The sequence below is a fragment of the Physeter macrocephalus genome, chromosome 14, assembly GCF_002837175.3.
Source record: "Physeter macrocephalus isolate SW-GA chromosome 14, ASM283717v5, whole genome shotgun sequence".
Classification (NCBI taxonomy): Eukaryota; Metazoa; Chordata; class Mammalia; order Artiodactyla; family Physeteridae; genus Physeter; species Physeter macrocephalus.
In genome coordinates, this window is record NC_041227.1 from 86,574,277 (window position 1) to 86,587,092 (window position 12,816).

At 52.1% G+C, this 12,816-nt stretch overlaps 1 protein-coding gene across 3 annotated transcripts in view; it reads right to left on the reverse strand.

Annotated features, from left to right (window-relative positions):
• Window positions 1-4,877: 4,877 nt before the first annotated feature.
• SHISA6 (shisa family member 6) overlaps window positions 4,878-12,816 on the reverse strand; it is a 260,931-nt gene continuing 252,992 nt past the window's right edge. For 2 of the 3 annotated variants that reach the window (XM_024127538.1, XM_024127536.1), the window contains 2 exons: window positions 7,104-7,256; window positions 4,878-5,428 (listed from right to left, as the gene is read on the reverse strand). In XM_024127538.1, the coding sequence (XP_023983306.1) occupies window positions 4,878-5,428; window positions 7,104-7,256 (704 nt within the window). Of the gene's footprint in view, window positions 5,429-7,103; window positions 7,257-11,020; window positions 11,078-12,816 lie in introns of all 3 variants that reach the window. The other variant, XM_007120331.2, reaches the window with a different exon arrangement.

Consider the following 12,816-nt stretch of genomic DNA (forward strand, 5'->3'; position numbering starts at 1 on the left):
GGAGGGGCTAGAAAGGTACTGGGATGGGGTGGGTACCCACCGCTTAGCAGCCCAGGGGGGATGTCTCCTCCCCCTCCAGGTGAACGGAGCCCAGTGTCTGGACTCGGTCTTCAGGACACAGGTTCTGGAGGGGGATATATCATCCACTGCCCCACAGGGGCTCTGCTGTGCATTCCCCTCTGTGGCTTGGAATGCGTTTCCAAGCTGCCCTCAGATACAAACTTCATGCCATTGTGGGCCAACCTCTGGACCTTTCTCCCCTAGCCTGAACCAGCTCCCTCCAGCTTTAAGGACCGCATCAAAATGAAAACTTCAGAATTCCCCAAGGACACAGACACCTAAGATGATTTAGGTGTGTCTAGACGGCGGGGGGGGGTTCCATGACACACGGTTGGTAACCCACTGAATGGGTAGGCTCTTACACCGTCAGACAGGAGAGCACCCCTGGGTGGCTGCGACCACAGGACCCTCCCCAGGTTCTGGAGAGGAGTCTGGTGGCTGCCTAGGGCATCTGAGGACGCTGCCGTGGGGCGGGTGGAACGGGATGTGTGCAGCCCAGTTGAGGGGAGGAACGCAGAGAGGAGCGGGTGCCAATGGGGAATGGGAGCCCTACATGTAAGAGCAGGATGAAACTTCATAACTCCTTTGGTCAAAGCCCCTCACTTTACAGATGGGAAACAGAGGCGCTGAGCGAGAACGTGGCTCATCCTTGGTCACATGGCAAGACGGAGACAAAGCCAGGGCCGAACCCACGTCTCCAAGAGCCTCAGCCCTGTGCTTTTTTCCTCCTGTAGTACGCTGCCTTCTGAAATCAAATATAGAGCCTAGGAAGACATAGCTTTCATATCGAATCTGTCACTAAAATGCTGCACTTATATATGTGTGTGTGTGTGTGTGTGTGTGTGTGTGTGTGTGTGTGTATAAAAAATAGGAACCCTGAAAAACACTTCATTGAAACACAACGAGCTTCCTTGAAAATACTCCAGAGCCAAGTTTCCCAGGTTTGGGGAGGATGGTGGAGGAAGGTATGTGGGGGGAACAGAGCAGGTGCTTCCTAGGACCCAGGTCATTGGCAACCCTTGCAGATTACCTTGGGTCAGGTCCACAGTTATCTGTGAATGGAAGCTTGAGGCCAGAAGGCTGGTGGCAGACAAGATATCTCTGAAGAAAATGGATTGTTTGGTGGCAGGGTTATTGGAAAGGATATTTCCCCATGCTTGGAGAGTCATGAGGCTCTCCAGTCTTTGGGGACAAAGAGGGATCTGTGACACACACAAGCAGGACAGGCACAAGTGAGATGGAACAGTGGCCAAGAGCCCTCAAAAAGGATATGAATCTTTGGCCAGAGCAGGAGCCTCTGGGCTAGCAACAGCCTGGGGCAGAGGCTTCAGGGACATGCCAGCTGTAGGAACCAAAGCTGATCTTTGACCCATGAGGCCTCTGAAAGAGCAGCTCCCATCCTTTATCTCGTAGGGACAGGAGGTGAAGAATAAACCAATGAGGCCAACAGAGACCTGAAGAATGTCTCATTCTGGGACTGTTTTCATTGAGAGCTCTACATTTTAGAACCAGAAAGTACAGCAGGACCAGGGAAAAGAAAGTACGGATGGAGAGAGGTAAATGGAAGAAAAGGGCAAGGCGGGGGAGATGCGAGGGAGGAAGGGCTGAATGGGCATAGAAGACTGAGGTCAGTTTCCAGGTGGGAGAGTGGAAAGAGGGGAGAAGACGTTTGAATTAAGAGAAGGGTTGGAACTTTCTAGAAGGCAGACCCATCACCCAAGACACTGGGGAGCCCTGAGGGCAGAAGCCCATTTAGGGGGGGTTCAAGGAATTCATGGGAAAGCCTTTGTGACTTATGAGCTCATGGAGCCAGGAGTTCACTGGAGGAAGAGAGGCAGGAAAGGTGGAAGGACATGACAGATTGTGAGAGCTTCGCTGTCATCAAAAGCCAAGCAGATCAGCAAGAACCTTCAGGGCAGGAGAGAACCCATGCAGACTGCAGTGCATTACCAGCAGAGCAATGGAAACTCACACAGAGAGCTGGACAAGCACAGGGAAACTTTGGGCTTTGAGCTTGCCTTGCTGGGGGAGGCGGGCTTCCATTGTTGGGGAAGGGCCAGCCCTTCCAAGTGTGGTAGTGGCCACCAGCCTGGTGAGGCTGGAAGTCAGGACATCTGGGTTCCAGCTCCAGAACCCTCTCTTATCTGCTACAAGAACTTGTCCGGTAACTCAGCTTTGCTTATTCTGCAAACATGGATGGCACGACCGATAAATGAGATACTGCTGTGTCCCAGTTAAGATACCATTTGTGTGGATTTTGAAATGAGGGACTGAGCTGGAGCAAGTCTGTAGACTTCTTTCTCTTATTTCCTTCCTTCCTTCCCTCCCTCACTCCTTCCAAACCCAAGGGTGAAACAGATGAATCATTTAAAAGAAGTAATGATTCAGGTAGAAGTTTTTGATCCGAGTGATACCAGAGGTTTTAAACTGGGCAGCTGGAATGCTGGGATGAGAAATGTTTTGGAATCAATCTATCAAACAACCCCTGAGACAGACACACAGGGCTGGGAGGAGCATCGTCCTGAGGGCTGGAGGACTTGGTGCTGAGAGGATGCTTCAGACACAGAATGAGATCTGGTTTCTGGTTCAGATACATGTGTGTGCAGACACCTGGGGAAGTGATTCTCACCCACCCACGTCCTTTCCCCTCTGCACCAGCAGGCAGCCTTCGAGGGGACTGGCCGAGGGCTGGATCAGAGAGCAGTGGGCAGAGAGGGCCGGCTGTGACAGACACACGTTCGTGTCCAGGAATAGTTGATTGCCTCCAGCCCAACCCTCTTAGCCTCACCTTCTGGACCAAAGTCTCATAAACCCTTAGGGACCAGCCCGTGAGAAGGTTTATGTGTTTGTAAGGAAGGAAAGCAGAGTTATCCCTGTCCTCACAGCCTCACAGACCCAGTGACACCACCCCACTGGGGACTTCAGGGCTGTGTCCCTCACCCCCAGCTCAATGCCCTCCTGATTCATGTGATGGTGAGCCTTGAGGGGAGGGGGGGGAACAAGAGCTTTGGAATTTTTGAATAAGTAAGAGGAATCAGTCAATTGATTTCTCTGTGGATTAGATTAAAAATTCCCAGGGCTGACACTGAGGAGTTCTCCCTGCCCCGCCCCCCTCTTTAAAGGGCCATACATATTGTATGTGGAACTGGGGAATCTAAAAGCCCAGTTTAAGGTCTTTGCTTTTGGAGTCTGACTGTGGCGGTGGTCACATTTTTAGTATCATACCTTCACCCAATAGTCTGAAGCCGATTCCCCCAGCTCCAGCCCAGGGAGGTACCCTGGCCCTGAGAATGGGGGAGCCCCTTCTCTCCCCCACCCCAGACTCTAGTCTCCAGGGAGTGGATGCTGCTTCGTTCACTGTCTGCTCTCCAGGTGGCTGTCACATCCTGCCCACCCCCCAGGCTGGAGGCAGAGAAGAGATGGGCTGGCGGGGGCAGCCCCCCAATAGAGCTGAGGGCATGGATCTCCTTCAGGGGAGCGACTGGGGAGCTACCCAGTTAACTCCCAGACCGATAGCCTGGAGTACCATTATTTGCGTCTGCTAATGGGTCTCTGTCCCTTTGATCCAAAGGAGGCACTGGTCTGTAGAAGCAGCAGCTAGGAGAGAGTCATGGAGCTGCAGGAGAATGGGAGGTGGGGTAGGGGTGGGGAAACAGGCAGAGAGAGCAAGTTCTAAACAGAGAAGGGGCCAAGCAGGGGGGCAGTGATGGGGAGAGAGGAGCAGGCAAGGTGCAGGACAGCCACCTAGGGTCCTCCTTGGCTGGGGCTGAGCTGCCCCGCTATAGAAGCCAGAGCCTCTGTCCTGTCTGACGTGCGTGGTGGGAGCCCTGGGCGATGGGAATGGCGAGCCCCTGAGGCCCAGGGCGTCACAGTGGCCTCCCCACCTCAGCTCTCTGGCCAGAGGCAAATGCCTCTTGGGAGAAGAGCAGGGGAGGGGAAGGCAGGCCAGAGTGGCAGGTCACAGTTCAGACCTAGAGGCCTGGAGGAAGTGTGGAGATCACCAGGTTGCTGGGGAGGGCACCCCAAAAATCCCTGTACCCCGTGCCTGCTCTCTTCTGGAAGGACTAGAGCAAAGCCCCAGCGAACCCAGGGGTGGAATCTAAGGCTGGGGGAGGGGCAGGGCCTTGTGGGCGGGGCAGCCAGCTGGAATGGGGCGGGGTTCCCACCCGCGGAGAGGCAGCTGAAGGAAGGGAACCCCTCCCTGTCCCGGGGCTTAGGGGAGGGGGCATAGGGCCCCAGGGGGTCGGCGGAGGAAGGGCCACCCAGTGGGGACCAGAGAGTTCCAGCAGGCAGAAGAGAATCATTATTGTGCTTATGGACACAGCAGCTCCCTGGCTCTGAGAGAGCGAGCGGGCAGTTTTTAGGCACTAGAAGATTTCTGTGATGCGGTTTTAAGGAAATGAATGAGACCGAGTAGCCTATTCGGTCAGGGTCAGCCCCTTGACTGCACCCACTGGCCAATTCCAACCCAGGCAGCTTCGGGCCAGGGTCAGGCCAGGGTCTCTGAGCCCCCAGGACGGGGAGAGGGGATGTGGAACTGAAAGGGAGTTGGTGACAGTCGGGGGGGTGGGGCAAGACTGGGAACTAGCCCCGCTCCTCCCTCCCCTTCGATTCTTCTGGAAGAGTGAGGGTGATAGCTCTAGATCCCAGGTCCGAGCGCGCTGTGCCAGGCCACCGGCCGTGTCCCAGGAGTATGGCTTTCCCGGCAAAGGCGGCGCACCCCCAGCTCCTACAGAGGGGTCGAGGGAAGGGAGCCATCCAGAGCCGGAAGCTCTGCTCCAGGCCCCTCTCGACCCCTGGCCTGCCTGCCCCGCCGGTCACACGGTCACTTCTGTCTTGCTGGCTGTGTAGCAGGTGTGGTGGCCTGGGATGTAGTGCAGCTGTTCCACGGTGTTGTGTCTGCGTGAGGCAAAGGCCTGGCGCTTGGCCGCCGTCTGGCTGTGGCCCAGGGTGGCGCAGGAGTTACTGGACGCGCTGGGATGGGAGTGCATCTTGGTCATGCGGTAGCGGTCCAGCACGGGCGTGGACACAAAGACATCCGTGTGCGAGATGGCCCGCGACAGGGACTGCTCGGGGAAGGCCGTCCGCTCCGGGGACAGCAGCGGGTCCTGGGAATGCAGGCGCTCCGTGGAGAGCAGCTGCTCGTCCGACAGCATGCGGTCGTAGGGCATGCCGAACTCATCCGGCAGGCCCCGCTCCAGGGACAGGACCCTGTCCTGCGACATGGCCCGGAGGGGCCGGCGGGGTCGCTCTCGCGGCAGCGGCTTCTGTTGGGACATCTGGATGACGTGGAGGGGGAGGGTGCCACGGGCGGCCAGGTCGGGCAGGTGCCGCCTTCTCATGTAATACTCGTCTGCCTCCTTGTCAGCTGTAGGGGAGAGAGACAGTTCGAGAAAGAAAGAGAGAGAGAGAGAGAGAGAGAGAGAGGAGTGAGCTGGTGCAACACTGTGACAGTGCAGCCAGGATCCAGCTAGGATCCTGCAGCCCAGACAGGTAGAGGCTGTGCTTCTCCAGACCCCAGGGGTCTTGTTAAATGCAGAGTCTGATTCTGACCTAGCTCTGGGGTGGGTCTGAGAGTCCGCATCTCTAAGGAGCTCCCAGGCAATTCTGATGCCCCTCGTCCCTGGACCACCTTGAGTATCCGGGGTTAATGGACTCCCTCGAGGTCTCCAGGGAGTTCATGGCCGAATAGATGGCAAGCCCGTGACCCTGAACTCCTGCTCCGGTGCTGCTCCTGACACGCCGTGGTCGCGAAACAGAACAGCTCCCTGGGTCTTGCTGAAACACCCAAGGAGCAGCCGGCAGCTTTCTGATGAGGCTCAGAACCTCTCCCCAAGGAAGCTGGGCTGCAGAACCAGACTCCTGCTTGAATAAAGCAGAACGCTCCATCCAGGAGGCGCTTGTGAAAATGCTTACTGGTAACTTAGAAACATAGTAACACCTTCTCTGGAGTAACAGCCTATGCCTAGGAAGCCAACACATGGGCATCCAGCCTCCACACAAGCACAGCATCAAGTCTATGCGTGCTTCGCCTGTGCCCACAGCACGAGCAGGCCCGGACAATCCCATGTGTGCACCTCCTTCAGATGCTCCGCCCATCTCTCCGTCCACGAGGCCCCCCAGGCTCACCCTTGAACTCACCCAGGACATGCCCAAGCCTTCTTTGCCCCACATTTCAGGAACGAGGCTTCCTACAGACAGCCTTCCAGATCTCTGCAGAATGCGGGATTCCCATTTTTAGCCGTAGAAACTCACTGTTCCACCTTGGCGGTGGCTGATATGGACTCATGGGCTGAACTTCTATCACAATAGGTTACCCTGTACTGTCAAGCACAGGCTCGGCCCTGTAGCTGGATGGTCATCGAAATAGACTCATCGGGAAATGGAGGCAGAAGGTCCAGGGGTTGGAAAGCTGGAAGAGAAGACCTCTCCTGCCATGTACCTTCTTGACATTGTAACATCTGAAACCCATCAATCCCTAGAGCTCCCCAGACTCAAATGGCAGAGCTGGGACCATGGGATGTACTGGGCTCAACTCATGAAATGGGGTGTGTGCGTGGAGTGGGGAGTCTCAGGTTCCCAAGACAGTGTTAACGGGGTTAGGGAGGGAGCTGGTTTATGGGCCCTTCCACAGCCGGTCTCTGGGAAGAATCTCAGAGAAAGCTCTGGCATTGAGAGCCTTTACTCCAAGACAGATAGAGAGCAAGGAAGGCCCAGGGTTTGAAGAAGGCAGGTGTGGGGTGAGGCTGGGGAAAGGCTTTCTCTTGTAGTTAACCTGGTACATGAGTTGAAGCACTGCTTCCCGTGGGAATGTGGCTCTGAGGATCCCATGGCCTCCATTCTACTGAGGGAGAAGATGGACTCACACTCTAAAGAACAAAAACAAGGGACTTGTCTGTTCTCTTCTACCGTGCTACACCTTGCTCTTTGTTCTTGGGACACCCCACTCCCATGCCCTCAGGTGCACAGCAAGAGAGTGAGACACAGGAAGATGTTGTGGAGGCCCCAGAGGCAGACCCCAGCCCCAGGAAAACCCCACTTACTTAGCCTCTTCAGGGATGAGTACTTGCTGGGATGGGTCTTCACTGCGGACTCGTAGGATGGGGGCAGGTGGGCCAAGTTCTGGAAGGAGCGGGAGAAGGAGAGGTCATAGGGCTCGGTGGCCGATGTCAGGATGTTGTTCATCCGAGGCTTCTCTGCAAAAGAAGGGAGGGGTCATGGCGTTAGTGGGGACAAAGGCTGGGGGGCAGGCAGGAAGGAAGCATTCAGGTTCCATCTCTCATCCCCGTCCTGCTTTCCTGGCCCCCTGTGCTAGGACACAGGTGATGCTGGTGACTCAGCCTCCCTCAGTGCTCAGCTTCAGGTGCCAACAGGCTGGGGAGCAGGTGCTTTTGGCTGCACTGGCCATGATGGCAGGTTACTCTTCCTTGAATGGCAAACTCTTTCTGCCGGTATATCACTGGGCTGTCTGATGAAAATGTAAGCCTGATGGAGCTGAGTGGGGGGGTGTCATAAAATCATCTCTCTTGGTGTGAAGGTTCTATCTTTCCCCAATAGCATTAGGCATACTAGCTCTCAGGCTCAGAAAATATCTGAGTTTGAAGGAGGTAGAGTGACCCATCTTGTCTGCATACCCATAGGACTGGGTCCAGGACCCAGCTCCACCGAGACTACAGCCCACACTGTCCGCGAGGTCATTTCACCTCTCACACCACCCCTTCCACCTTTGGCTTCTCCAAGCCCTGCAACTGACAAGCCACTGTGAGCTACAAAGCCATTTCCTGCTCCTTCCTCTGAAGCCCCCTTAGCCATCTCTGAGCTGCTGGAGGAAAGAACGTGGGAAAAATGCCTAGTACATCATTCTGTTTTTCTCCCTCCATCCCTTGAGATTACAAAGTCTAAGAGAGAGAAGGGAGAGTTGTGCAGTGCCAGACCTGGGGAAAAGAAGCGGGGAAGACATGGAAGGAAAGAACAAAGTGAAGTGAGGTGAATGACTAATGAGGTGAATGAGTTGGGCTGGGCTCTGGGGGCCAGATTAGGAATAACACAGGAGTCGGGGGAAGAGGAGATGCAGGTATGGGTGCTGAGTGACCATGAAGATGGGGTACAAAAAGGAATAGAGATCCAAGGCAGGAAGACAGGCATGCCTTGGTGCTTGACTGACTTGAAGCACGGCAAGAAGTTAACAGGTATTGCTGGGGAAATAGTGGTACCGTTCCCAGAAATGAGGCAGCTGGGTGGCTCCTGCATCATTCCTCCATCCTCTAGGTCTGGAACATCCAAGGAAGGGCAGGCTCTAACTTTGGACAGATGTATCAGTGGTCTGTGTCCAAAGAGGGTGCTGTGAACCGTGGGACAAAGAGAAGGACTCCTAGGCTTGGTCCAAGGGCAACCTCAATACAGGGAACTCCTGGCTTCTGTATCCCTTCCTGCCTTCACCGATACCCCCAACACTGGGGAAGGAGCCAGGGGAGCCCAGCCAATGAGCTGGTGTTCGCGCCAGCTCAGTACATATGTGAGGGGGTGGGGGATGCTCTACATCCCTGAGTGATCAGAACATGCTGTACTGAAAGAGCCTCCCTGGCACAGATCGGGACAGATACCAGGAAGTGGAGTGGGTAGGAAGCCGGGAGCACTGCTACCCAGAGCTGGGTAATAGCCACAGCCCCTTAGCTCTGATTTCTTCACTTTGGGCCATGCTGGAGAAGAACGAACTTCCCCCTGCCTGTTGGCATCAAACTCCCACTGAGGGCATCACTCAGCTCACCCACTTCCAAATGCAACATTTCTGGATGCTCTTACCCCTCACTGTTCTCCAAAACCTGCCACTGAGCCAAAGCCAGCCCGTCCTTGCTTTTCCCTCCACCATGATTGCCCCTGCCCCCTTGCTCAGGCTCTCTCCTATTGCAATGCCCTTCCTTATTCTTCCTCTATCCAAATTCTCCCTTCCCCCAAGACTCTTCGCTATGACAACATCACATCTTTAAAGCCAAGAGTGATATCTGATCTTCAAGCCCCTATTGCTCTTCTGGTCAATACCACCCAGTTTAGTGTCTATGTGGTCTCTAATCATTTGACTTGAGTTGGTCTTGCTGATCCCCAAAGACTGCAGTCTCCTTGACAGCAGAAGTCTTGCTTTCCAATTTTTCTGATGCCTTCATAGTGCTTGGCCCAAAATAAGGATCCAATTAATGCTCATTTGCTAATCAGGTAGACACAGGCTCCCTCTTCTCTTGAGAGCTGCTCTGCCAGCTCCTGGGCAAAATGTAACATCTAAGGGAGGAATGCAGAGAAAACCCTGCTTCCACTAGGCTGCGAGCTGCTCAAGGACAGGGATCGGGTCTCATCTACCCTCATCTCCTCGCACCAGGTAGAAAAAGAAGACAGGAAGAAGAGGAGGGAAGAATGGTTCCTCCTTTTGTATTCAGGGGCTGCGCTCGTGTTGGCTTCTTCCGGGGAAAACCAGATCATAGTTACTCTCTCAGAATGATACTGAGCAAGCAGAGCATCCTCGTTTGCCTTTTCTGGCTCCTCTCCCTGCTGCTGCTTCATCACCATGGGCATCCCCCAGGCTTTCTGCTTCTGCTCTTCTGCTTTTCTCTTTCAGCCTTCTTGCACAGATTGCCCCTACTCCCAAGGTTTCTGTTACTGCTTGCAAAGCATAACTTACCTCTTCAGCTGTCATCTCCCTCCAGACTTCATGTCTGCATTTCTAACTGCCTGTTGAGTGGTTTTTCTTGCAAATCCTACAGTCATATCCAGCTCTTGATGTCCAGATCCAAGTTCACCATCAACAGCTCCATCCTCAGTACACTGGTTGCTTTCCTGATTCCTTAGATTGTGTTAATAAGACCCTCCATTCTTCTCGTTGATCGTGGCTTTGCATTTTACTCATAATTGTCTCTCATCAGCCATATTCAGTTAGTAACTAAGTTTTCCCAAAATGTTTCATATCTGAACCCTTCTTTCTCTCCCCACTGTCAACATCACCACTGATACCAGCTTCTTTTAACTGATCTCTCTGATTTCTTCCAGTTCTAGTTCCTCCTAGGCCCGAAACCTGAAACACCTTATTAAACTGTTGCTTTCATCATATATTTCCACTAGGAGCTGAGCACTGAAGGGGGACATCAAAATAGTCCCCTTTTGTTCTCCGAATTATAATGCAGAAATAGAGCAGATGAGAGGGGTAGGTCTCTCTGCCAGGCGAGCTGCGGAATTTATCTTTGTTTTGAGTTTCTCTCTCACTAACATTTAATGGTGTTTTCATTATTTCACAGCAAAGACAGAAGAATGATGATAGCTCACAATTTACGTGGCTGTCATGTTCTATCAAGTTTTGAGCATGTACCAAAAAACAGTTGTTCATTGCAGTTCCAAATGGTAAGTTGTGGTCTGGTGGGAGGAGGTTGAAACCTAAGAGGGAAACATGGGTTTGTAACCCTTTGGCAATTTGCTGCCATGCCTGTGCTCTGCAACTTTCAGGTCCTTCCTCTGCTGGGAAGCTAAAGCTCAGGTCATCCAGTTGGGTTTTGAGTTTTATTAAATCTTAATTAGTTTGGGGAGCATCAATAGAATTTTTCACATCTGATGTCATTCCTAAATGGTACCACAAGTAGCCTTGGGCAAAGGAGAGTGTTCACTCCTTGCTGTGGACACATGGAATTTATGGCTGCAAGAAGTGATCAAGATTGCAAGTGAAATGCGTTAAAAAAGGGGCTTACTCTTTCCCTTTCATGGCAGAAGATCACTCTGATATCAGAGACAGACACTAGGGGGACAATTGTCTAAAAGTGAGAGTGAGGCATTGTGGCCCTGGAGGAGGGCGGGTACCTGGCTTCTTACACCTTAGCTTCAATGAGCCAGTGACCATGTGTTGATGCCATAATAGGCATCAGTAGTTAGGATGGAGCCACTTGGAATGAGGATGGAACGCAGAACACTCTCAATCATCTCTCACCATGTGTAGGGGTCTGGGTAGCGCTGCTTAAAATCGGATGGTTATACTGATGATCACCTGAAAATCACAGAAAAACAATTTTTAAAGAAGAGTTCAGGAATTCCGTGGTCTCTCCAACACAGAAGCACCTCTCTTGACTTCTATTATGCTTCTCTGAGTCAAAGGAAGCACTTCTAAAAAGCTCAGACCTTTGGCTACCCTAGAAATAGGGCAGGGTCCTTCCTCTGCTGTTTTTGTCTCTCTCCTTCTGCATTAGGGCTTCCTCTGTCACCATGATGACCCACCCACATCTGTGGATCTGGCTGACCAGCAATAGAGGCTTTGTTGGGGTGGAGGAGGAGAAGGATGGAGACTAGGGGACATTTGGCAAATACACATATGTGAGATAGAGAACTGGGCAGGGGAAATAGATCCTTTTTTGGGGAGGAGGGTGTTCAGGTATGGTTAGCCAGGAAGAGGATGCCGTAACTTAAGGTGCTTACACTTTATGGGACTTTGATTTGTCCCAGGTCTTTGTACACGGGTATCTGGGTGCATCCTGAGATGTGGCAAGCTGACATGAACTGCCCACTGCCTGGGATCCAGAGTCCTGGGTTCTAGGCTCTGCCCTGCCTATAAGTTACACAGCCTGATATTTCAAAAGCATTGGTTTTAATTAATAATGCAAAAGTCCACATTGATTGAACAAGCCACAAAATTAATAGAGTCATAGTTGCTAAAGCCAGGAGTTCAAGGTATTCTGAGGGCTTCTAAAACTGAATGGTTAGGCTTACCACTAAAGCACAATTCAACATTGTATTGTGGCTTCAATTTGACATTGTATTTTTGTTTTTTGTTGGTGCATGCATCTAATTTCAACTAAAGCAAGGGGAAGAGGAGGCATGGGGGTCTTAGCTTTAGTTTTAAACCATGGGTCACAGCTCTGCCATCCTCTTAAGTCTAGGTCTCCTTCCATTTCCTGGATGAAACTATCTTTCCTACCTTTGTCATTATACCTTCTGGCTACTCATTCTTAAGCTCCTTCACTAGATCCCTTTTTCTCTTTTATTCTCTAAATACTAGTGCTCCATAAGGCTCAGGTGTCTTCAGGAAGACTTAGGCTCCACCTTCTTGCCCAAATTGATAGGTCTCAAGTCTACACCTCCAGCTTGAGGTCCATCTGGTCTGCAGGGTTAGATTTTAAACTGCTTCTGGTCATCCCTGTGAAATTCCTGCTCTTAGCCCAAACCATCATGTCCCAAAGTGAGCTCATCATTTTATTCTCCCGATGCTCAAGCTCTGTCCATGGTACTGACGTTCCATGGGCTTGGAAAGCGAAACTTCAGTCCTCATTCACCATTTCCCTCCCTTCAGCCTCTGTATCCATCCAGTGAATCCCCAAATCCTCTTCGTATGACCATATCCTAAATCCAGGCCCACAATGTATTTTTTTGTTCATATTTCTCTTAGTTCTAGTCTCTGGCCATTTCCAAGACAAATCATCCTGTGTGCTCCTACCAGACAAAATTTCCCATACCAATGGAATCATTTATATCATTCCTTTGGTTCAGACCAGGGTCTTTAAATAGTGATGGACTCTATCCAGTGGGGTATAGGTTTGGGCAGTAAGCCAGCATTTCTCACATGAAGATATTCTCCCTTCTCAAAACAGAATATTAAGTTATATCCAGGGAAAAACTATTTGCCAAATGCCAAATGAATCAGTTCTACCCTGGATCTGGATTTAAGCAAGAAGAGAGAATCCAGGAAGGGAGATAAAGGATAGATTTGTTCGGCTTGTCCTCCAGAGGGAAGGA